Source organism: Pan paniscus, chromosome 1 (genome assembly GCF_029289425.2).
Source record: "Pan paniscus chromosome 1, NHGRI_mPanPan1-v2.0_pri, whole genome shotgun sequence".
NCBI lineage: Eukaryota > Metazoa > Chordata > Mammalia > Primates > Hominidae > Pan > Pan paniscus.
This window is the reverse complement of record NC_073249.2, coordinates 64402813-64425573: the sequence shown is the minus strand read 5'-3', so window position 1 is coordinate 64425573 and position 22761 is coordinate 64402813. Positions and strand designations below refer to the sequence as shown.

General features: G+C 38.3%; 1 protein-coding gene across 1 annotated transcript; it reads right to left on the bottom strand.

Moving 5' to 3' along the window:
- Positions 1 to 436: 436 nt before the first annotated feature.
- IVNS1ABP (influenza virus NS1A binding protein) lies at positions 437 to 22304 on the bottom strand. The gene is made up of 15 exons (XM_003815601.6): positions 20947 to 22304; positions 15118 to 15345; positions 13413 to 13541; positions 13033 to 13202; positions 12830 to 12905; positions 11519 to 11692; positions 11062 to 11187; positions 9584 to 9691; positions 5484 to 5613; positions 5022 to 5246; positions 4487 to 4608; positions 4267 to 4393; positions 4053 to 4184; positions 3764 to 3937; positions 437 to 2340 (listed from the first exon to the last, which is right to left on the bottom strand). Exons 3-15 carry the CDS (start codon positions 13521 to 13523, stop codon positions 2087 to 2089), a joined length of 1929 nt encoding a protein of 642 aa, XP_003815649.1. The 5' UTR covers positions 13524 to 13541; positions 15118 to 15345; positions 20947 to 22304; the 3' UTR covers positions 437 to 2086.
- Between the last annotated feature and the right edge of the window lie 457 nt (positions 22305 to 22761).

Genomic DNA, 22761 nt, shown 5'->3' with positions numbered 1-22761 from the left:
AATATTTGGTTTAGATATTTTATAGCTTTTCTACCTTTTTAGGAAATTTAGAGTGTTTTATTAAATTGACCAGAAGTGTGGTATTATCAATATTATTTTGAAACTATTCAAAAATTCCTACTGGTTAAAAAGCTTTTTTTTTTTTTTTTAAATTGTGCTGAGGCTATGCCATTTTCTCCCTCTCTGAAGAAAGTATGTACCTTTTAGATACAGATTAACAGTAACAAATGGCCACTGAGCACTGCTTTTTTTCCTTTATGGAAACTTCTCATGTTCATGCAGACTAGCTACAACAGCTTCTTAAAAAAGATACTTTTTGGCCACCAAACTACCTCTTTGGCATCCAAGGTAATGCAGGAAAACTTTGACCCAAAGTATTCCCATATATTATTTGCATTAAGCATGTCACTTATGAAATGAGAAGTGATCTCAAGGATTTTAGTGCTGAATCCTCAACTAAAATTTTATTTCCTTGTGCTGAATAGAACACATACAGATCCATATTAAAAACAGTCATCATATTAGGCAAATTCAATCTGTCAATGTAGTTTTAGTCCAGAACCAAACCAGTGATAGTTAGGAATTACAGAGTTACCAACCAAACTGATTTCCTTTCCTGGTGGTTCTTTCTTTGTGTAACAGATGAGAGAAATAAAGTGGCAGAGTACCAGTGAACATTTGGAGAAAATACCTAATTATTTTCTTCCTAACCCAAGTTAGCCACTGAATAGTCATCTCAGAATAGTCATCTCATCCCAGTTGGCCCATTAGGTTCCTGTGTGCTTCATCTTCTGTGAGAAAAAAAAACCTTATATCATTCCTTATTTCAGATGTAAGATGCCAGGTGAGTTATTTTCCACAAATTTCTTAAGCTCATTACTGGAAAAAAAATTTCTCAATACTTTTAGTAATGAATGAGTGTACAAGCAGCAATTGGATATTAATCCCATGGTGCAAGGATTTCCTGCAAAGTACCTTTAATGTGTTTAAATCAGCAGCAAGCATTAGGACATGCTATTTTGGCCCCATAAGTTAGGTGTGTAGCACTACACATTAGACACCAAGTCATCCCAACCAATATTTATCCATATGAACAGATAAACTGAACAAAAACATAGTTCTGATAAAACCTGCATTCACAACCTAATGTAGTTTAAAGTAATTTTTTTCACAATTGAGGGCTGCTATTTAGGACTGTTTTGTTAATAATAAAAACAGGAATTATATAGAAGATAAAACACCATTTTTTACTGCTATATAATGTCTTGCTATATAAAACATACCCTCAACAAGTCAAAATATTTAAAACCAGTGTTTCAAATACCAAAAATCACAGCTATGTTACTGTTCAGTAACTCCACTCAAATAAATGTTAGTACTGCATTCTTGAAGGAAAAAAACTGCAGCCAAGGCAAGAACTCTGAAGTTTGCACTCAGAGTTTAAAAGACAGACCCCTACTCTGCAAACTGAAGACTGCCATTCTGCTTCAATAACTCCAGCCTGCCACATTTTACTTCAATTGGTAAAGCACTCTGCTGAGAATATAAAAAGTTATAAAAAGGCAATCATAAAAGATTAAATATTGGTAGGCATGTAAGCTTCCTTTTAATAAAAACAAAAATAGTCAATGTCATCTATTTAAATAAGTATCCTTTGTTATAGAGTGTTCCAGTTATTGAAAAAGGGCCCTTAAAAAACCCAACTGTCTACATCTTTAAACCCTACCCCTTTTACCCCATAGTACACATTTGAGGGAAGAGTCATTTAATGTGCAAATTGGCAAAACAAATGTGGAGGAGAGGGGACTTCTTGAAATGATGTGCCCAATCAATTCTTGGTTTATTCTTTTCCAAAAAGTAAAATAACCAAAGTCTTAAAAGTACACAAAACAGACCTTCATCTTTGCATTCCTTTCCAAATAAACACAAAAAGTATGTACAGCATGTTTAATAATATGCAATATGCAAAAGCTTTGTGTTGCTGTTAGCAACATCTATACCCACCCACCCTCTTTATTCACAAGTGTACCTCTACTAACCATAATTACATCACTAAGCCTGTTAGTTTGAGAGGGTCTTAAATTTGTTAAAACTGGAAAATCTTTGTATAGGGGCTCCATTCATTTGACTCAAGGTTATAGACTTCCACCGTATTCAGAAATTCATTGCCATCGAATCCTCCCACTGCATAAATGGTGTTCCCTACAGTTGCAATCCCAGCATTGCTCCTTGGTGAAGTCATATTTCCCATCATCTTCCATTCATTTCTAGTTGGATCATACATTTCCACACAACTGATGGCATGAGAACCATCAAAGCCACCACATACAAACAGTTTTCCTAAAAGAGAAATGAGATGGGGTAAATCCAGAGATTAAAGTGTAATAAGGTAAAACTCCCCTAAATCTGTCTTTTGCTTAAAAATCAGTGGTTTTAAAAATAGAAATGCCTGTTCGTTTTGTCAAAAAGAATTTATTAAATGCCTAATATGACAAATACTCTCTAAGAGCTGGGAATCAAATCAATAAAAAAACCATTCCCACGTGGAACTTAGGCAACTTAAAAGGGGGAGGGAGAGGAAGCAGTAGCAGCATCTAAATAAGTACAATTTTCACCAACTCTGTGGTAGTTACTATTATTATTTCAGAGAAGAAGAAAAGCAGGAAGAAGCTGGACAATTATCCTACAGATGCAGCTACTAAGTAGCAAACCAGAATAGTTCTGTGCACTGGACTTTATATCAGCCCAATGTACAGAATTAAGCTCAGAAGAGATTATAGGAAAGCAGAAAAATATCTTAGGGCTTTCCAACTGTATAAAATGATTTTGGGGCCAGATGTGGTGGCTCATGCCTATAATCCCAATACTATGGGAGCCTGAGGTGGGAGGACTGCATGAGCCCAGGGGTTCGAGACCAGCCTGGGCAACACAGTGAGACCATGTCTCAATTAAAAAAATAAAATGATTGTGGTACAGAAATTTCTTCTGGAAACAGAGTTATGATTATTTTCAAATAGATACAATGTTAGCAATAAATACTCTGTAGCTTAGAAAAAATTTTATTAATGATTCTCAAATTCATTATTTTTTCATTTGACCATCACTTAACCAGCTTGCATTCTATGTATCTGTAAAGCACGCTGACAGGGCTCTAGGCCAACAGGCTGTGTCTACACTTAAGCCTTCACCAGTTGAGCCATAAGCCTGCTAAGGTTCAGCCTGGTACCAAAAACAATGCTAACTTTTAAATTATGATTATATAATTAGACATTAAAAGTCAATAAAATGGAGGTGGAAAGAAAGCTATGTCTACATTTAAAAAGTTTAATACTTTGGAAACTTGTTAAAATAGTCTAAAGGTTGTATTTCCAATTAGGTATGGAGTAGACAGTTGGAAAAGACTAGGGATTTGCATTTGTTTTGCAGATCAGATTCTTTAAATTCTGGCTGTAAAGAAGGGGAAACTCAAAATTCAAGATGATGCATTATGGATATGTTTTATAGAAGAAAATGACTTGGAAATTCACTCAGTGCACCCATCAAAAGACTGGTGAATTAAGTTATATATCAAGAATTATAAGTCTTTGATTAGAAAATATATTTCTAAAGGACAAATCACCCTAATCTCCATTGCATCAAAAGAGATGACTGCTTCTGAATTCTTAACTGTACAACTATAGTCATCATTGGCCTTTTCTCTCAGAGTTTTAGAACAAAGTCTTGCCACTATCTACTCTTCACCTCTCCAAATCCCAACACTCACCATTAAGAACAGCCACTCCAGCTCCTCGCCTAGCCACATTCATGGGTGCAATTAAAGTCCAGGTATTATTTTCAGGATTGTATCGTTCTACTGTGTTCAGACAATTCCAAGATTCTGCACCTCCGATTATGTACAAATAACCACCAAGCTCACAGACTGCAGACTGGTGTCTCCCTACAAGAAAAGTCAAGTCAAGATTATTGCTACATCTCCCAGACTCTAAGTGTATACTACACATACTGTTGATTTGAAGGTCTTTAAAAAAAAAAAGGAAAAAAAATCAACTTACGAATGTTAAGAGGAGCACAGCTTGTCCACAACTTTGTTACAGGGTCAAATACATCACAATTTTTCAGTCCTTTTTGACCATATGGATCAGAGCCACCAACGATGTATAACTTTCCATTCAGAGCACACACTCCTATGTAAGTATAAAATAAAGTTACATATTGATAATTTATCATATTTAAATACTGGATATCTCAGGAGAAAACTATTATTACCTGCATTACAACGGTTAGTTCTCAATTCTGGAACAGGAATCCAGTCATCTATGTTTGAATCATACATCTCTCCACAACTCAGGTCATCTGAGTGGCCATTCGATCCACCTACCACATAGAGCTGGCCCTATGCCAAAAGTGAGAGATGAGAATTTCTAACATCCTGAAGTTACGAGGAAAAAGCTAAATAGGGGTTGCTCCTCCAACATAATGCGCTTACCATGAGTACAGCCATTTGAAATCGGGCTCTTGGTGTTCTCATGGGAGCAAGAAAGGACCAGTGATCTGTATGTGGATTATAGCATTCGACTGTTCGAAGACATTCCTCTCTGTTATAGCCACCTGGTAAAAAATAAAACCATAAAGATTTATGTTTAAAATATTAAACTGGACCATGGTTTCCAGTCCTGTAAGTTTAAGAAATCTGCACAATGAGAAAAAGTATTAAAACTTTTTAAGGATGCCTTAGTTGATCTTTTAACTAAGTGCTTGTAATAGCTGAAAAATCGCATTATCAGTACAAATAAACTGCTTAGTCTCGGCTTGAATATTAGAAAAATTTAGCCACGACATAATTTTTTTAAAAATTAGATACAGACATTGAACTGAAGGTTAGCCATATTCAATAGTATTGTTATTTCCCTATCTTATTGGATTGCCGTGAAAGATGGCATATTAAACCCTCTCTTTGAAAGTTTGCATATCACAAAAATGCCCATCTACATGCTTAGCCAGTTGAATGCTTCTGTTCTTACCTGCAGCTATGAGTTTGCCATTCATCTCTGCTGTTCCCAGACCAGATCGTGCGTACTGCATAGGAGACATGGGCTTTTCGATTAGCTCATCTTGTTGCATCTCAAAGCTTAAACTCTTACTTAGTTTTGGAGTACTTGTTGGTGAGCTCTGTGGGCTGTTTCTCCCATGAAGAAAAATGACACAGAATATACCATCCAGCACAGCCAGGCACAAGTAAGTGTTATCTGTAAGCACAAGAGTTCCATGTTTAAGATGTAATTATTACTTTTGGTTTGTGTATATGATCCTGAATTGGACTCCAGTCTCCACATCCCAGACTGGAACAATCTGCTCTCGTTTTCCAAATTTAATTGCTTCTGAGTTTTTTCCTCGAGTAGTCAATTTAAGAGGTATTAAATTGGCAACACTCCTTCTTAAAAATAGGTAAGCTGAAAACAATCTGGCAAGTGTCATATACTTACTTGAAGTCTTTTCTGAAGCAACGATTTTCCACTCATGCTTAGGGCTTTGTACTGTAGCATTTGGAGAAGAGAGACATCCAGTTGAACTGCTACTTATCTGCTTATGGCCATTCTCACGTGGTGGCTTTTTCTGCAAAATCAAAAGGTAGCTACAGAAACCTAGCCAAAGACCATATCTGATGTACCTTTGTTCCTGAGCTATTCCACAACACTGAGTATCCTTCACCTATATATGACATTTATAGGACACTAACTTTAACTCAAGCCAACACTTTCCAAATGACACAAATTACTGGCATACTTCCATCTCCACTCAATGATGAGACAACTACACCTACACAATTAGCCTAGGTAAGAAAAAGCTCAGTTTTAACAATTTGAAAAACATGTTGCAAATCAAGACCTCAGCAGAAGAAAAAACCAATCTATAATTATTTTTATATTAAGTATAGAATCTTCTAAAAGAATGTTATAAATTTAAAATAGTGTGAATTAACAGAGAATACATTTAACCCACTATTTTCATGAAATTGTCAAACCTAACTAAATCATATGTACAGGTATCCTTCATACAATGCCAGCAAAACGTAAGCAGATATAGATTCATCCAGTTTCTCTGAAAGTACTTGACAGGAAAAAAGTGGCAATTACAAGAAACACTGAAAGAATATTTCTTTAGGATTACCTTATAGGTATTATAGAGTGGTTTTCTAGACAAAATTACATCAAAACACAAGAAAATAGTAATCAGAAATGAAACATTACTAAAAACAACCAAATATTCACAAAAGTAGAATATATAGGAACACTAAAGAGGGAGAAATGAACAAAGCTGCCAATTTCCAAATGATTGTAAGAGAACTACTTTACACATGTGTTCTCATGTATGAGTTTTCCTTGATGGCTTCCTTCCAATTACTTTAGCCTTTGCCACTTCCAAAGGATATGATCATATGGAATTGGAAGAGTAAAGACTACTCTGAGAGGAACTGCCAAATGAACAGGTAGCAACTTCAGCACCTGGCCTAGTTTGCTCATCCCACTTGTGCTGGTCCAGATGACCAGAACACATGGATAGGTAAAATTTCTAATGGAAATTTCTGTTGCTAGTGGAAGCAAAAAGCCATATAACAAGTAATTGAGAAAAAGATTTTGCTAGCTACTTGAAGCTATTAAGAAAAAGCTATATCAAAAGTTAGGCCTGAGTGTGGTTACAACATACGTAGGCTATTTTGAGAAAAGGCAGGGAATGTATCATTATCAATGGTTATGATTAAATTCCACTTAGATGTTTACTATGTACCTAGGTATTACTAGGTACTTTATTTACATCATCTCTTTTAGTCCAGTGAGGGTGATATTATCTACCCATTTTATAGATAAAAATATTGAAACTCAAGAAGATATGCATTGCTCAAGGCAATACAACTAAAATAAAGATTAGGAATTATGAAGATAAACCCCATCCTTTTTATACTATGACAAGTTATGTCATAGTATAAAACAGATTTACACTATGACAGGCTGTTTTCCACTGTTACTAAAGTTGTGAATGCATCTTTCATATCACTTTTATACTATGAATATTAAGAATAAAAAATAAGGTTAGACTTATCTAACCTTATCTATTATTATGAATTACAAGGTACATAAAACCTCATCCCAGCCTATGGGAAGAAGGGATCCAAATATCACAAATGGATGATGCTTACATTGAGGCTGTATTGAAGTAAAAAAACTGTTCTAATGTACAAACTATAATTAAGAGAAAATGACTGTGAAAGAGAAAGGCCCAAAAGCAATGCCTAATAACAAGCCTAATATAGAAATGCTGATTAAATCCTTTATATGTAAAGAATATATCCCTAAACCTTATTTTACATGACCTCCCAGAGAACTTGACAGTGTTTAGTCCTCCTTCAAACTTTCTTCTCCTACCTTAGGTAGCTTTTACAACACGATTAGATTCTTATTGTCCTCTGACTTTTCTAATGGCTTCTTCTCAACCTCCTTTTTCTATTCCTGAAGTCTAACATGTGTCCCTCTCATCCTCTTCATGATCTCTATTCATGGCATCACATTCTAATGAGTCACACGTCAGAATCCCACTTATTCTCAAGTTCTTTCTTTTCCCTAATCTTGCTAAGCAATCACTAAGGCCTGCTAAGTCAACCTTTGTAAATATAAATGTCTATTTATATATAGACATAAATAAAAAATCTATCCTTTCTCCTTCATGCCCCTAGATTAAGCCCTCATCATTTTTTTAAAACCTGAACTACTGCTGGCAATAGTCTATAAACTGGGCTCAAACTTTTATTGATTTTCTGTGTCTGGTTATAAAAATAGGAAGGGTCCAAGGCAACAATTTTAGAAAATAAAACCAGAAATCAGTTGGGATATCCCAGCCCAAAGACTGCCACCTAATAGACTGTTCCCCAGTTTTTCACCATTACTAAAGTGAATGCAAAACTTTCGTATCACTGTATTCTTACCTAAGGCTTCCCACTGCCTATAGGATAAAGTATAAGCCCCATTCAGGGAGCATTTACCTACTTTCCCAGTCTTATGACCTGCAATTCCAAGAGTATCATCCTTGCAGATACTCTTTGCTAACACCTCTCCCTTTATCTGCTATGCAGACTCCTCTAAATCCTAACACTGCTCACAAGTTACCTCTTGTGTGAAATATCCCTGGCTTCTCTCCTGTCTCACTGTGTCCTCTCCTTTAGGCCTTTCGTAGCTACCTCTTATAAGCCTGTATGGTTTTGCCCACTCTTAGAAGGTCCTACAAGCAGAAACTGTCTCTTACACATTTTTGTGTTGCCATACCGAACATTATGGCCTGCCACTTATTGGGCACTCAACCTCTGCATGTTGAAAATGTACTTTTAAAATGTTAACTCAAAATGTTTAGAGTTAAGGGGGAAAATATCCTCAATATATTCAAAATGCACAAACATAGGTTCTCAACTAATTCAAATTCCAAAACTTTTAGAAATATTAACTCACTGTTGCCACAGGACACCAGAGAGAGCTAACACCTGATAATTTGTAACCATATAGGCTACTACTAAGTCTACCACTTACCCTCTGATTTTTAAAGAAAAGCATTCCTTAGTCTGGGCTGAGTCGACTGCTTTATAGCTTGTCCCTCAAAAACATAATTTGAGCTAAAGGCCAAATAAAAATATATACTATATGACCATTTATATAAATTTTTTCAAGCATAGCCAAACTAATTTAATGTGTCAGAAGGTAGGATAATGGTTTCCTTTGGGAGCACTATACGGAAACGGTTGGGAAGAGGCAAGAGAAAGGCTGCCGGGATGCTAGAAACCTCTTCTTGACTTGGGTAGTGTTTACACTGGTAGGTTCACTATGTGGTAATTATGACTTGTGTACTTTTCTGTATTTGTCCATAAACTTAAAAAATTTATACCTGAGAAGTTTGTTCTCTAGTAATTGTTGATAATGTGTCTGAATAATTATGTGTTTACTCATAGGGGAAAAATGAAATTGGATTTTATAAAAGGCAAAGTAACTCAATCAGCACAGTGGAACTCTACTATATTTTAATTCATCTTGGTTAAAGAAACATCTAGATCAGGTTTTAACATATGATCCACCACTTTTAGACTTATTACATTGTATAGTCCAACTTAACTATACCATTTCTAATTTCCAGTAAGACAGCTCAGTAGTTAAGGTAACATCCAAAAATTTCTTTCATAGCCATCAACAATTTAAGTCCCCCTGCCCCTTTTTAAAAAAAGCTATCAGTCATGCCTGACACAAACAACTGCTTTTCATAATCTTCCCAAATAATTTCTATATTGTTCCATCTTATTGGCCTTTACTGTTTGTAATTCCTGCTTTATGAGAAAAAAATTTCAATAGGGTTTCCTAATTTGTTAATATCTTTTCATGTGGCAAAAATACTAACTCTAAGATATGCTTGTTTTCTCCCAAAAATGTTTCTGTCCAGTTATACCAATGAAATTGGTCCACTTTCCTTTATTAAAGGAAAATTTAAGTATGCTATCAAATTCTCTAGTCAAATTTTAACCTGAGGTTACCTCAGACTGTGCAATGTGTACCTGCACAAACTGAATGTGGTCATCATCACTGCCAAACACCTCAGCCTGTCCATCTAGTAGGTTCCCATCAAGCAGCTTGTGATCAGCTGAGTAGTACAAGGTTTGAACCTGCAAAACAGCAACAGAACACCCATGTGGCTACGGTCACCATGGCTACTCCACTAGTATGCAGATTACACAAACGCCTCAAGGTAACCTCCAGTGTGCTTCTTGAGCTTCTTGACATATTACTCTGGCAGGATCCGGAGGTAAAGAAAAATACATGTCATGGTGGTAAAAATTAAAAAACAAAAACAAAAAACCAAAATCAAATACAAAATCTTCCAATACTGGCTGAAGAGTCGTTGGCTTGATTGGCTTGAAAGAAATCTTCATTTTTTTCATAGCTTCTATCATATAACAGTAAGAAAAAAAGCACTAGTACAATATATACTCTTAAAGAATATACATATTTACAATAAAATACTGAATATAGTTTACACCTTTGCAGATAAGTGGTCTGGTTTGCATAAACATATTTCCTTCCTGTAAGCAATGTCAAGAAAAACAAAGAAAAAACAAATGCAAAAATTCAAGCAAGCTGTAGAGTCATCTCCATTGAGACAGATGCAAATACATGGCAAATGCATCTGACTTTCAAGTGGGAATCATAGAATTTAAAGATAATCTGTTAGCCCTTTTAGAACATAATGATGACAGTGTTTCCGCAGGCCTAACAGATTTGGTAAGCCCTCATAAAGGAACTCTGAAAGGTTTAAGTGGAGAGAGAAACTCAAGGTTACTCCACTGCTCCACCTGCATGTTTTCAATTCCCACCATTTCTCCATCAATTTTATCTTGTGTATTTTTTTTTAAAGTAGCCCAAGTTAAGTGAGTGACTATATGTATGAACAACACCATTGAAAAACACACAGCTTTAAAGACAAGAATCCTGTAAAGGAGTAAACACCATTAAATCATCATCGTTCTCTGCCCACAGCGGATTTTTCTTAGGAGAACTGGGGCAGGACTGCTGCTTCTTTACGTGTCAATACACTTGAGGTTTCTTCTTGTTTCTTCAGTCTTGGGTATCCTAGTTTTGTTAATAAACCTATGGGGAGATAAATCAATGGGGAGGAACAACCATTAGAAGCTTTTACCTACTTGTCAAATTTAAAGCAAAAACCTGTGAAGAAAAATTAAGAATCTACAGAAAATTTCAGTACCACTTCCCATTTCTAAAGCAAATTACATGCTACTTTAAAGAAAGTTAACAGCACATAATAAGCAAAGAAATAAAAATAGAAAAGCAGAAGACCAAACTGAACAGTTCATTCAGCTCACCTGGACACCCCCCCTGTTTCTCAGCTTAGGGGTACCTATAGCAAAATTTAAATTCTTTAGGGTGATGGTTATAAAATAAAAGTGAAAGGGAATCCTTCATGTTATAGCAAAATAATTTTTAAAAATGGTTGAATCCCATTTACTTTAAAACTAACCTCTTCCATCAGCTCTTCCAGACTGTCTCCATTCTCCCAGATGCTACGCTGCACCCAGTTGATTACCTTTGTATATAATTTGCCATTGCTGGGCAAGCAAACATTATCTTCAAGCATTACCTCCAACTAGAATTGGGAAAAACAATGACATGGATCAGTGTTGGGCTCCTAGTTCTCAGCTTAATTCCCAATTTCATAATAAAGTTGTCACAGATGCACAATTCATTCCATACATTTACTCTACTTTGTAAGGAACCAGGAATTTGTAAGGAATTTGATTACTGAATCAAAAACAAAGTAAACAAACTGGTAGGGAGGAACCCATTACGCTGCTAAGAATAACAATATAATTTCAATGTATTATTTCATAATCATTACTCACTTGCTTGAAACACAGACCAAGATTCCATGCCTGGAACTAGATAGTATACATCTGTTTATAGACTTTACTCCTTACCTTTAGCCTTGGAAGCTTAAGAAACTCCTCCTCTTCAGAAATTTGTAACAAATGCTCCTGAATATAAGCATCAACCTTATTCAACAAACGGGAGTCTCCCATACAACTTGCAAAATTTCGGTAAGAGATGCAGCTGGTAACATCCATTCTAGACAGTAAATAATCACCACAAACCTTGGAAAAGAAATATATGAGTGCCAACACTTACATATCTTTTATTCAACAAATATTTAATGTTCAGTGTGGTAAAGACTATGTGAAGATACAAAGAATCAAAAATCACTGTCTTAATACAACAAATGTTAATAGTGGTAATAACACGTATACAAATGATAAACATCTAATTATGCCATACAGATATGTAAGTTTTAGTTTAAGGAGAGGTACAACAAATTGAAATGCTATGTAAGTTCACATAAGTATTTTCAAGTAGAATAATTTGGTAAGGCTTCATGAAATGCAGTATCTGAACTGGGCTCTACAGGAGAGATGATGTTGATGTTGAATGCAGACAGAAGTAGAGAAGATGCTGCAAACAATTTAATTTGGTTGGAGAAAAGATAACTAGGAAATAGTTTTGGAAAGACAGCAACTATTTAAGGGAAAATCTAGAAACTAAATGCGGGGATATGTACTGTAAATTAAGGAAGGATTTTTGAACAAAGGAGTGGTATTAGAAGAAGGGCTAGCAAATCAAACTTTTTCTTAAAGGGCCAGATAGTAAAAGCATTTTAGGCTTGTAGGCCATTCTGTTTGTCACAACTGCTCAATTCCGTCACTGTAGCTGGAAAGCAGCATAGACCATATGTAAATGAACACACATGGCTGTGTTTGAATAAAACTTTATAAAAATAGGCAGCTGGCCAGTAGGCCTTAAGTTTACTGACCCCCATGCACTAGGGGATTAAATGCCTGTTTTCCAAAAGTACTTTTTACTGGCATTAAATTCTAGAAGGAATACTTTTAGAGAGCACAGGAAGTTTAGGAGAACACAGAATTGAGGACATAAGTTATGTGATTAACTCTTAAGAAAAACATTAATTTTAATTCATGCTATCAAAGGCTGACATAGCCACACTACCAGAGAAGACTGCTGAAAGGGTCAGACTTTAGCCCAAATTATCTGAGAAGAAGTGTGATCTTGCTACATTATTATAGCCAAACAGTTAAAATAACATATTGACTACTCTGAGGGAAAAAAGGGACATGTTCAAGTCGTTGAAACTAACAAGATGTTTTATGACAAATTCAGCATTGCAATCACACAAAATAAGACTCCATAAATGATTTTATTTACTTCTGATACTCTACCTGCTTTACTCGATCCATCTTCAGCTTTTTTGCTGCAGAATAAACATCTTTTACCAATTCCTTATCTGCTTTCAACCTATTTAAAAAAAAAGTTACTTATGATACCAAAGCCTTAAAACACACTTAATTTAAATATATGTAGCAAGACTTGGAATTTTCTGAAGATATTCCCTAATTATATGGTTTACTTCAAATGTACTTACTGAGCAGTGTAGGCATAATTCAACAAGACTTCAACAGCTTCTGGATTGAGATCATCAAATTTAACGTGAGAAATTCCATGAGGATCACTATCACTATTAAAGATTTCAAATAAATAGGGACTGCAGCAAGCTAGCACTGCTCTGTGTGCTAACATTTCATGGCCACAGACCTGAAATTATGAAGAATTATAATTATAAGTATTGTGGATTATGTGCTTCTCTAGCTAATTACTATATCAGATTCCTTTATCTTACATTTCTCAGTATTCTTTTAAAAAATCATTTCATTAAATGCCTATGAAAAAGAAATAAGCAAATCTAAGAACTTATGGCTTTTAGTAATAAAAAATTCTATAAATTTTGAATTAAGTTTTAAATACCTGAAGTCGAACATCACAGAACTGGCCACTTTTCCTCAGGGCATTTAATTTGGCAACAGAAGACTCAATAAAATTTTCATCCTCAAACATCAAATATCCATTGGGAATCATTTTTCCTTATAAATTTGGCTAGATGATGAAAAGAAAGCTGAGTTATTTTACTTGCAACTGACGGTTTTAAAAATATAATGCTAAAGAGTAATACAGTCTCTTTATTCTCAAATTCCATCCTATAAACAACACATAAAAATTTCATCACACAAAAACTTAGCTGAAACAACACCTGTGTTGAATGTCCAAGTCTTTGTTCCCTAATACTTTGGTCATAAGACTTTTAAAGGATTCAAACAGTAGCAGCTATCTCGACAATTTTGGCCGGGTTCCCATGCCTATTAAGCAAATTCATTCTGAAGGGAAGGAAATGAAACTCCATCCTGCCCAAACCCATATAACAAGTAATCTAAAAGCCTGAAAGGGTGAAATAGCCAGTACATATAGGTTTCCTTGGATTTGGGCTCCTGTCATTCCTTTACCCACAAATGAGAAAAACTGTTACTTATCCTAATCCTAGCCTTTTTCAGTTGTCTTAAAGGGCCCCCAATTTGCTTCTAGTCTTCAAAATTATATATAATCAAGATTTATATGCAGAAAATTGCCTAATGTCTTCCTCCCTTGCCTAGTACACAAACTTAAAAAGTCTGATTAGTCTTGTCACTGTATCTACGAAATTATTTTTATAAATGTTTTGAAACATATACAGTGATTTAAAAAGATGAACTTATATTCTGTTCCTTTCTTTCATATATTCTAAATCACTTATGTCATCAGATTATATAAATATAAATGGGAACTTACAACTTTTTTGCATTTTACCATTACTTATAAACAACTGACTAATGACTACACAAAATGCATAATTAAAAAACAGTGATAGGCTGGGCGCTATGGCTCACACCTGTAATCCCAGCACTTTGGGAGGCCGAGACAGGTGGATCATTTGAGGTCAGCAGTTCAAGACCAGCCTGGCCAACATGGTGAAACCCTATCTCTACTAAAAATACAAAATTTAGCCAGGCATGGTGGCGGGCGCCTGTAATCCCAGCTACTTGTGGGGGCTGAGGCAGGAGAATCGCTTGTGAGGCAAAGGTTGCAGTCAGCTGAGATTGTGCCACTGTACTCCAGCCTGGGCAACAGAGAGACTCCATCTTAAAAAATAAAATAAAATAAAGAACAGTAATAGGGAGGCCAAGGCAAGAAGATTGCTTGAGCCCAGGAGTTTGAGACCCGTCTGGGAAACATAGTGAAATCCTGTCTCTACAAAAAATGTAAAAATTAGGCAGTCATGGTGGTGGCGCACACCTGTAGTCCCAGGTACTAGGAAGGCTGAGGCAGGAGAAGCACTTGAGCCCAGGAGTTCCAGGCTGCAGTGAGCTATGATCCCACCACTGCACTCCAGCCTGGACAACAGAGATCTTATCTCTTTAAGGAAAAAAAAAAAAGGCAGTAAGAAATTTTAATTTGAAGTAACTGATTTATTTAAAGTCAAAATATAGAAAAGAAAAATATGAAAAATTTTTTATACTCAAATGATTACTGACTTCTCTGCCTTTAAAAAAAGAATATGAAAGGTTTACTGTACTCGACATACCGTCTTCAGAAAAACAATGTGTCTTAATACTGGACTAGGCAGAGAACATTCACTTACCTACTCTGTTGGTGGCAAATGTATTTCTGGGAACTCTTAAGTAATCCAAGGACAAAGGAGTGTTAAAAGGTGCACTTCGTCAGGGTATGAAGACAGGTGGTTGAAATGAAGGCAGGTGTGTCTTAAGCTCTAATGGTGATTCCAAAACTATCAGGCTTGAAAATGATGTAATCAAGTCCTTAAAAGCTATAGACACGAATTTCTTCTGTGATAATGATGCATCATAATCTATAACAATGATAAATTTAAGTTAGATATTCAGAATGATCAAAGACTGTCATTGATCTAGGTAGAGCAGATCATGTAAAACAAGTCCTGATCTTCAAGAGATTTGAGATAAATGGCAAAAATATTCCCATTACATAAAAAAAGAACACAAATGCAATTCCACATAAACATTTTTCATTTAACTTGCAACAACCCAAGTGATTAAAAAAAAAAAAAGTCCTTTCCCAAAGGGCAGGGGCTAATGACCTATGTTTATGAGAGGTACAAAAGCACAAGACTACAAAACAAATGTCAATACTGTTTAATTCTAATATTCTTTATTATTAATTTCCAACTAATATGCAAACATGAGATCTGTTTTGAGCCAGCAAGCAACCTTAGGCATTATTCCCAAGCATATATACTATGTTACTGTTCCTCAAAATGAACTCTGCACTTCCCAGGCTCTGTTAACTTTGTTCAAGTTCTTCTCTCTACCTGGAAGGCCCTTAACCCAACCTCTGCCAGAGGAAATCTTACAGCCATAGAGCCTCTGCCAAATGCTCCCAGTTGGGAAGCAGTTTCTCCTCATCCTCCACATTTAGAACCCTATCTGAGGGGTATTTATGATCTTCCAGCTGGTCTGTTTCATGCTGTATTTATATATACTTGTTTATCTTCCTTGACTCATGGGCAAACCTTCTGTCTTGTTCATCTTTTGTATCCATCCCATCTCCTCTCTACCAGGACTAGCCTAAAAACTTGAACAAAAAGATGAGTAATTTGTTGGAATAAACTAAACAGAAGGGAAAATACTGATGCCTGTGCTTTGTATAATCATTTTTCTCATACACAGTAATAAACTATTAATGGAATCATTCTGGTTCAAACCTAATCTTCAAGGTAATCAGTCCTCCTACCTATTCTCCCTCCTTCATTTTCACATCATCAATTACTAGTGTCAAATTCAGATGGTACTAGTGTCAAATTCAGCAGTTCACCTGAACTGCTATTACACCACTATTAACTCTGGAAACCAGAACTAAGGAATAACTTACCTGAAATATGTGCAAATATATTCATTTTTATGGATATCTTAAGATTATCTGCCTTATACATCAATACAACAATTCTAAATCTAACAATTACGTCAAAGTGAATAATCACTTACCACAGGACTCCACTGCAGGCTGGTCCAGTTCGAATTCAACAAACCTACTATGTTTAGTTCAACATGTGTCCTAACAGGTCTCTCTGTAACAGGTTTCATTTCAAGGAAACCCAATAATGCCAATTCGGGTTGGGATTGTTGTGAATGCTTACCCTTGCATCAAAACTATATCACAGCATTAGGTAATATTGATTTCCTCTGCTCTACCTTTTATCTAGGTTAGTTAATTTGGCTTTTCTCTAAGAAACTAGTTCTAACAAATGTTTTCCAAATATACATAATTCTTTCTACACAGAGAGAACACACTATCCTAAAGAAACCTTCAAACATTTTCAGCCAAGACCTGGCTCAAACTAAGAAAATTTTCATATATATATGATTTATACTGGCATGGTCAACTCACAGGCATAGTTGGCAACTCCTAACTTCAGTTTCATAAGCTGCTCTTAAAATAAGAGGAAGGAGTCCCCATGCAAATTGTTATATTAAAATGCATCCTCTGAAAAGCCAAAAACATTATAATATGAAGGTACTATTTTAAACTTTGACCAGTTTTATTCACTTTTTACTTGTAAACTTGATCTAACAAAAAATAAAAATGGTATCCACTTACTATATTTGACAAATTGAATGTTCTACCTAAAATTTATTTTGGAAAAAAATGGTTAAAATTACTGCAGCCCTTGGAGAAAACACTGGAGAATTTTTGGGGCAATTTGCATCAGACAAATTTGTACAATATTATTATGAGTTTTGCAGTAAAATGAATCCTGTATTTAGTGCTTGATTTTTATTTATTTTTTACTCTAATTCCATGACAGTACCTGATTTTTAGTACATCAAGGTCATAATATGAACCTCATCTCTTTAATATCTACTGATCAGAGTACAAAGCTACTTGATTTTAAAAGCCAGCCCAAATCTAGATGACATTTAAGTTAATGCAAACTTACTTTATTCAATTATTGTCCTCATACACTCTATACCTACTTCCCGCCCACCTCAAGTTTGGAGGGGATCAGATCAATTCCTGTCTGTAAAACCATGTTTTTGAAAGTTCCTATTTACTTTCATTAAAGTGAGCTAGGGCAAATCAAGAGTTTTAAACTACTCCCCAAATTGACAGGAGATCTTATTTGGTCTATAAAACTCAAGCACGATAACTAGTGGAATTAAAAAATGGGGAAAATTGTTTTCTTTGAAAATCCAAACCAAAAGTCCAGACATCCCAGAGTCATATAAGAGTATGAAACGTAGAATTGTTTGGTGTTTAAAATACACTTTCAACTAAATCTACACCTAGGTCACTTTTCTTACACATTTAAAATTAAAACTAGGATCAAATACAATATATTCAGATAAATTCAGCATACTTCTATGGCCACTGCAAGGGATACCGAAGACTCATAAATGAGTAATTAAACTGCTTTAATAACACCCAGAAGTTCACAGCCCAGAAAGATGAGCTTAAGTGAAATACAATTCAACAGGTCTTATCAAAGAGTTGTTAAAAAGGTAGGCACAATATGGCCTCTGCTAAAATTTGTCTCTGGCCTTCAGTAAGACCAAGATAAAACAAAGGCAATCGTTTGAGGGCAGTCAGCTCCCACCAAGTAGCCATCAGCTGCATTTTTAAAGGAAAGACTTTATAATACAAAGTAAATCAACACATCTTTTTAAAACCAGAAGTTACAGCTTTCCAAAGTAACCTCTAAAACCACCATCACCATCCATGTATATGAAAACTCGCTGAACTCATTCATTCTATCCATGCTCATAGTTTTGTAATTCTTTCACTACAACACAAACATATGTAGCACCAAACATATGGAAGGCACAAACTGAAATGGAATGCTCATATCATAACACAATAGAAGTTAACTCAGTTCTCTAGCCTGGAACACTTCACAGGCCAGTCAGAAAGATAAAACAAGCTGTGAAATAGCTTGAGCAGAAAGGAAAAAAGGTATGATAGCAAATATATTCCAGAAACTGCAGCTACTTCAGTTTCAATAGATTGTAGATTTGCAGGATGCATATGGTAATAGTGGGCGAGGAAGTAAGAGAGCCTAATTCCAAGGTTTAAACAATGCTAAGCATGGAAAGTAGGTGAAGGATTTAAACAAGGAAGCATAGGGCATCCTAGCAGAAGTGTGGGGGATGGTCTAGAGGAATGAGTAAAGCATGGAAACAGGGCAGTTAAGATTCTGTACACCCATGCTCCTTTAAGGCAGTGAGGACTTAAGATATTTTATCTTAGATATGTGGCATCCTTATTAACATCAATTATCAAAATTAAGATATGTGGCATCCTTATTAAAATCAATTACCAAAAAGCATAACACAAAGTCGTTTATAGTTTGCTACATGGAGAAGGGAAGGAAGGAAAGGAAGAATTTGGTTTGAGACGTTCTAATGCTGAGGTATCTGCATGTTAATAACAAAAATATAATAGTATGATGTTAAGTATAGGTTCAGAAACATTTACAAGATATACAACTTGTAGTTTACACGTATGTATTTTCTGTTGTTTTAACAAAAACCCAGAAATCAATCTCTTACTCACAATACTTCAATTTACACACACACTAGCACATGCACATGACATGGTGGGAAGACCCCCAACCTTTAATAATTCCTACTTGCAGGATTTGACTATACAATCGCACTGCTAAAAAGTGGATGAAATGACTGACTTAGTGTTACTTCATCTTAATATCAATTAAGATACTTCCTTAACAGGAAAACATTTATATTTAAAAACGTATTTGCAAAACTACATTTAATTACCATCTAACAAATCCTTCAAGCAAGAAAAAATCCCACCTTCCAAAAGCAAGTAGCCAAAAAGACACTAATTTAAAACTAAGACTAAAACCTGAAATGTTTTGTCTTGGGGGGAAACTTAGAAAATCAACTACAAATTAAGACAATGGCTATAGAAATTAGTATCTATTAGTTAACCAGAGATATCATCTATTAGGAAAACACAGAGGAAAACCATTCCAGGGCTCTCTTTGGTCAGTGGCTCAAGTTCCGTTTACCTCTGGCTACCAAATTATAAGCTTGATAAGTAGCCTGCCAGCTGGCGTTAAATGATACTAGTCTCAATTCAATTCTAAAGTCCATGTTTACCTCACGTCCAGACTTAACAAATACAACTACTCTTTCAGTATCTTTAAGACAGAAGTGTCAGCAGGCTTTAGCCTAAAAGTAATCATCAGTATTTTGTTTTTCCTAAATTAATCACTGGTGCTAGAATTATTAAAAGAAAGCATGGCCTGTGGCAGTCTAGTCCATGCTGTACTTATTCATCTGTTAAGAGTGGTACTAGGCTTCCAGAGTTGTCATCTATTAGTAGACAGAAGACCACGACACACTCAACGAATAGCTTGATGCCAAGGTGTTCTAACGCTCCATCACTGCACGCTCCATCACAAAAATGCGCCCTTTTGGACATCTGATTTCTCCTTGAAATGTCAGCTGTCTCAAACCAATAGATATGTCCACTACGTATTGGGGGAAAAAGTAAATGTAGTTCTCAAGTAGTGGTTCAAGTTACCCTAGGTTCAACCCTCAGCCTGATACCTTCCTATCATCAAGAGCTTATAATCAGAGACACTTAACCAAAAGCGTGGAGGGACGGAAAAAGAGCAAATCTTGCCACTGATTTCTTTCAGAAAAAAGAAAGAGCGTCCCAGGCCTTCCTCCTCGCGCAGCCAGGCCGGCGCCCACTCCGCAGGCGGCGAGGCGAGGCCCCCAGCACCCGCACACCCCCGCCCCGGATTGGCCAGCCCCGCAGTCACTCAGTACCGACACGTCAGGGCAGCCGCTCCCTCCCTCCTCCCGCCCCCTTCTCCCCGCGCTTGGCAAGAAAAGCGGGCAACGTGGAGCGGGAACAAAGGACCCCGCGGCCCACGGCGATCGGGGACTCCGTGCCACCCTACTCCAGGCCCGGGGCTGGCTGCCCGCCCACACGAGCCGAGTCGCGAGAGCTCTTCCAGAAGAGAATCCCAAACCCCAGGCAAACCCGAGGCGAGGCGTCCGTTCCTGACAGCAAGAACGGGGAGTCCCGCGCCCTCCTTCCGGCGGGTCATCCCCGCCCCGCGGCGCCCTAACCCAGGCCCCCCAAAACCCTTCGAACAAAAAACTCTTGTTCCTCCCAGCCTGCCTCACCCGCGCCAGTGTAGCAAAGGGGCTCCAGCCTCCGCGCTCTCCGAGGCGACCGGCGCCCGCTCTCGGCCGCCAACGCAACTTGGCAACCATGGCAGCGCTGGAGCGCGGGCTTCACGTCCCAGAGGGCGGCGGCGGCCGCTTGGGGCTGCCTCCCCTGATGAGGACACCGCTTCCGCGCCTCCCACCCTCTTCCCATCCGCGGCGCCATCCCTTCTTCTCGGATTCTAGCCGCGCCGTCTCCCTCATCTGTCGTTCGTAGAACCAGCGCGTATTACCTGGTTCATCTCTGAAGAGATGGAAACATTCATCTCTAGAGCTTCGATGGGAAGCAGGAGGAAGCGGGCGGGAATCGGCCCAACGGAAAGCGCCAGAAGGCGGGGGAAGACGGGAGCGGTCAAGTAGAAGGACGAGGGGCCAGTCCGTGGAGACTGAAAGGAAGGGGGAGCGCCACCGAGAACTCGCGGGAACTCGCTCGCTCGCCGACACAGCCGCGCCGAAGCAGCAGGCGGAGAAACTGCGCCTAGCAGCTCCGAGCGACCGACCTCCACGCGCGACCGGGAGACACTGCCTCCGCCGCCGCCGACCGCTCGCGCCGCACCCCCTCGCACGTCACCACGTGCGCTGCCGCCGCCGACGCCTCCCAGCCCGCTTCCGTCTCGAATCCATCTGCAAATCACAGGCGAGCCCCATAAAGATCCCACTCTAAGCCCCGCCCCGCCCGCGGCCCCGCCCACATCCCGCCCCGCCGTCCTCCCTGGTCTACTGGGGTTCCTTCCTTCTCGGTGTAACTAGGTCAGCGCAAGGTGATCCTGAGGAGATGGGCGGCGCTCGGGGGGCGCCCTCGTTCCTTATCGCGCCTTTGTCCCTCCCTCCGTTCCTTGCCCCGCACCCTCACTTTCGCCGCCCTGTGCGTTGCCTGTCCCGGAACTGGTTCCCTCAAGCCGCCCTCACCTGTTCTGACTTCCCCTCGAGGCACAATAGCCTGAGAGATCAGACGTGGGAGATTAGATTGCTCGGCGTCAGACCTACTTCTAGGCAACCCCCCCTAGACTGGAGCTGCTCGTCGTGGACATTAGGATCTAGTTGGGCATGAGCCCTTAACTTAAGGGTCAGGGGGGAAGTGGCGTGTGCGGAGAGGCGGCGTGGAGAGTGTGAGGAAGAAGAGAGGCACTCTGAGAAGAAGTCGAACAACTAACCCCTCATTTGGCCTGGTTTGGGTGAGAAGATTGAGTCACTTGGGGAAAAAAATATTGGAGAAGTCAGAGAAGGTGTAATACTATCAGTGGTGCCACAAACACCAGTTTACTTCCACTTTTCACCCCCCGGGTCTGTTTTGTCTGCGTGCAGCTCTCCTCGTGTCGGAGACGCTGAGTCAGTTCTCTACTGGTCTTGCCCTCTTCTGGAAAAAGAAAACAGACCTGAGAAGTGGTAGTTCCTATCCTAACCTACTGGGGCCCTTTAGACCAGGTGCCAAACTTCATTATCCACCCCACCACCTTGCCCGGGAGGGAGATCTGTGAAAGCGAAACGTGATTTAAGCTGGGATCTGGCAGCAACTTCGTGGACTCTGAAGGGCACGTGGGAAAGGTGTTTTGATTGAAGGTGAGGGATTTAGTGAGGTAAAATTATATCCAAATTAGAGCATCAAAGGGGACCCCAGCGAGTTGCCACTGCTGGCTGGGCAGCCTGCTTTTATTCTCTTTTCTGGCCCCACCCACATCCTGCTGATTGGTCCATTTTACAGAGAGCCGATTGGTCCATTTTACAAAGAGCTGATTGGTCCGTTTTGACAGGATGCTGATTGGTGCGTTTACAATCCCTGATCTAGACACAAAAGTTCTCCACGTCACCACTAGATTAGCTAGATACAGAGTGTCCACACAAAGGTTCTCCAAGTCCCCACCAGAGTAGCCAGATACAGAGTGTCCATTGGTGCATTCACAAACCCTGAGCTAGACACAGGGTACTGATTGGTGTATTTACAAACCTTGAGCTAGATACAGAGTGCCCATTGGTGTATTTACAATCCCTTAGCTAGACATAAAGGTTCTCTAAGTCCCCACCAGACTCCGGAGCCCAGCTGGCTTCAC

Bases quoted from the DNA above. Each gene is read 5' to 3' on its own strand.
- IVNS1ABP (XM_003815601.6), bottom strand. From the start codon at position 13,523: ATGATTCCCAATGGATATTTGATGTTTGAGGATGAAAATTTTATTGAG. The intron at 11,188-11,518 runs GTAAGGAGTAAA...TCCCAATTCTAG, and splicing joins TTAAGCTTCCAAGGCTAAAG to TTGGAGGTAATGCTTGAAGA. The intron at 4,394-4,486 runs GTAAGCGCATTA...CTTTTGGCATAG, and splicing joins TTCAAATGGCTGTACTCATG to GGCCAGCTCTATGTGGTAGG.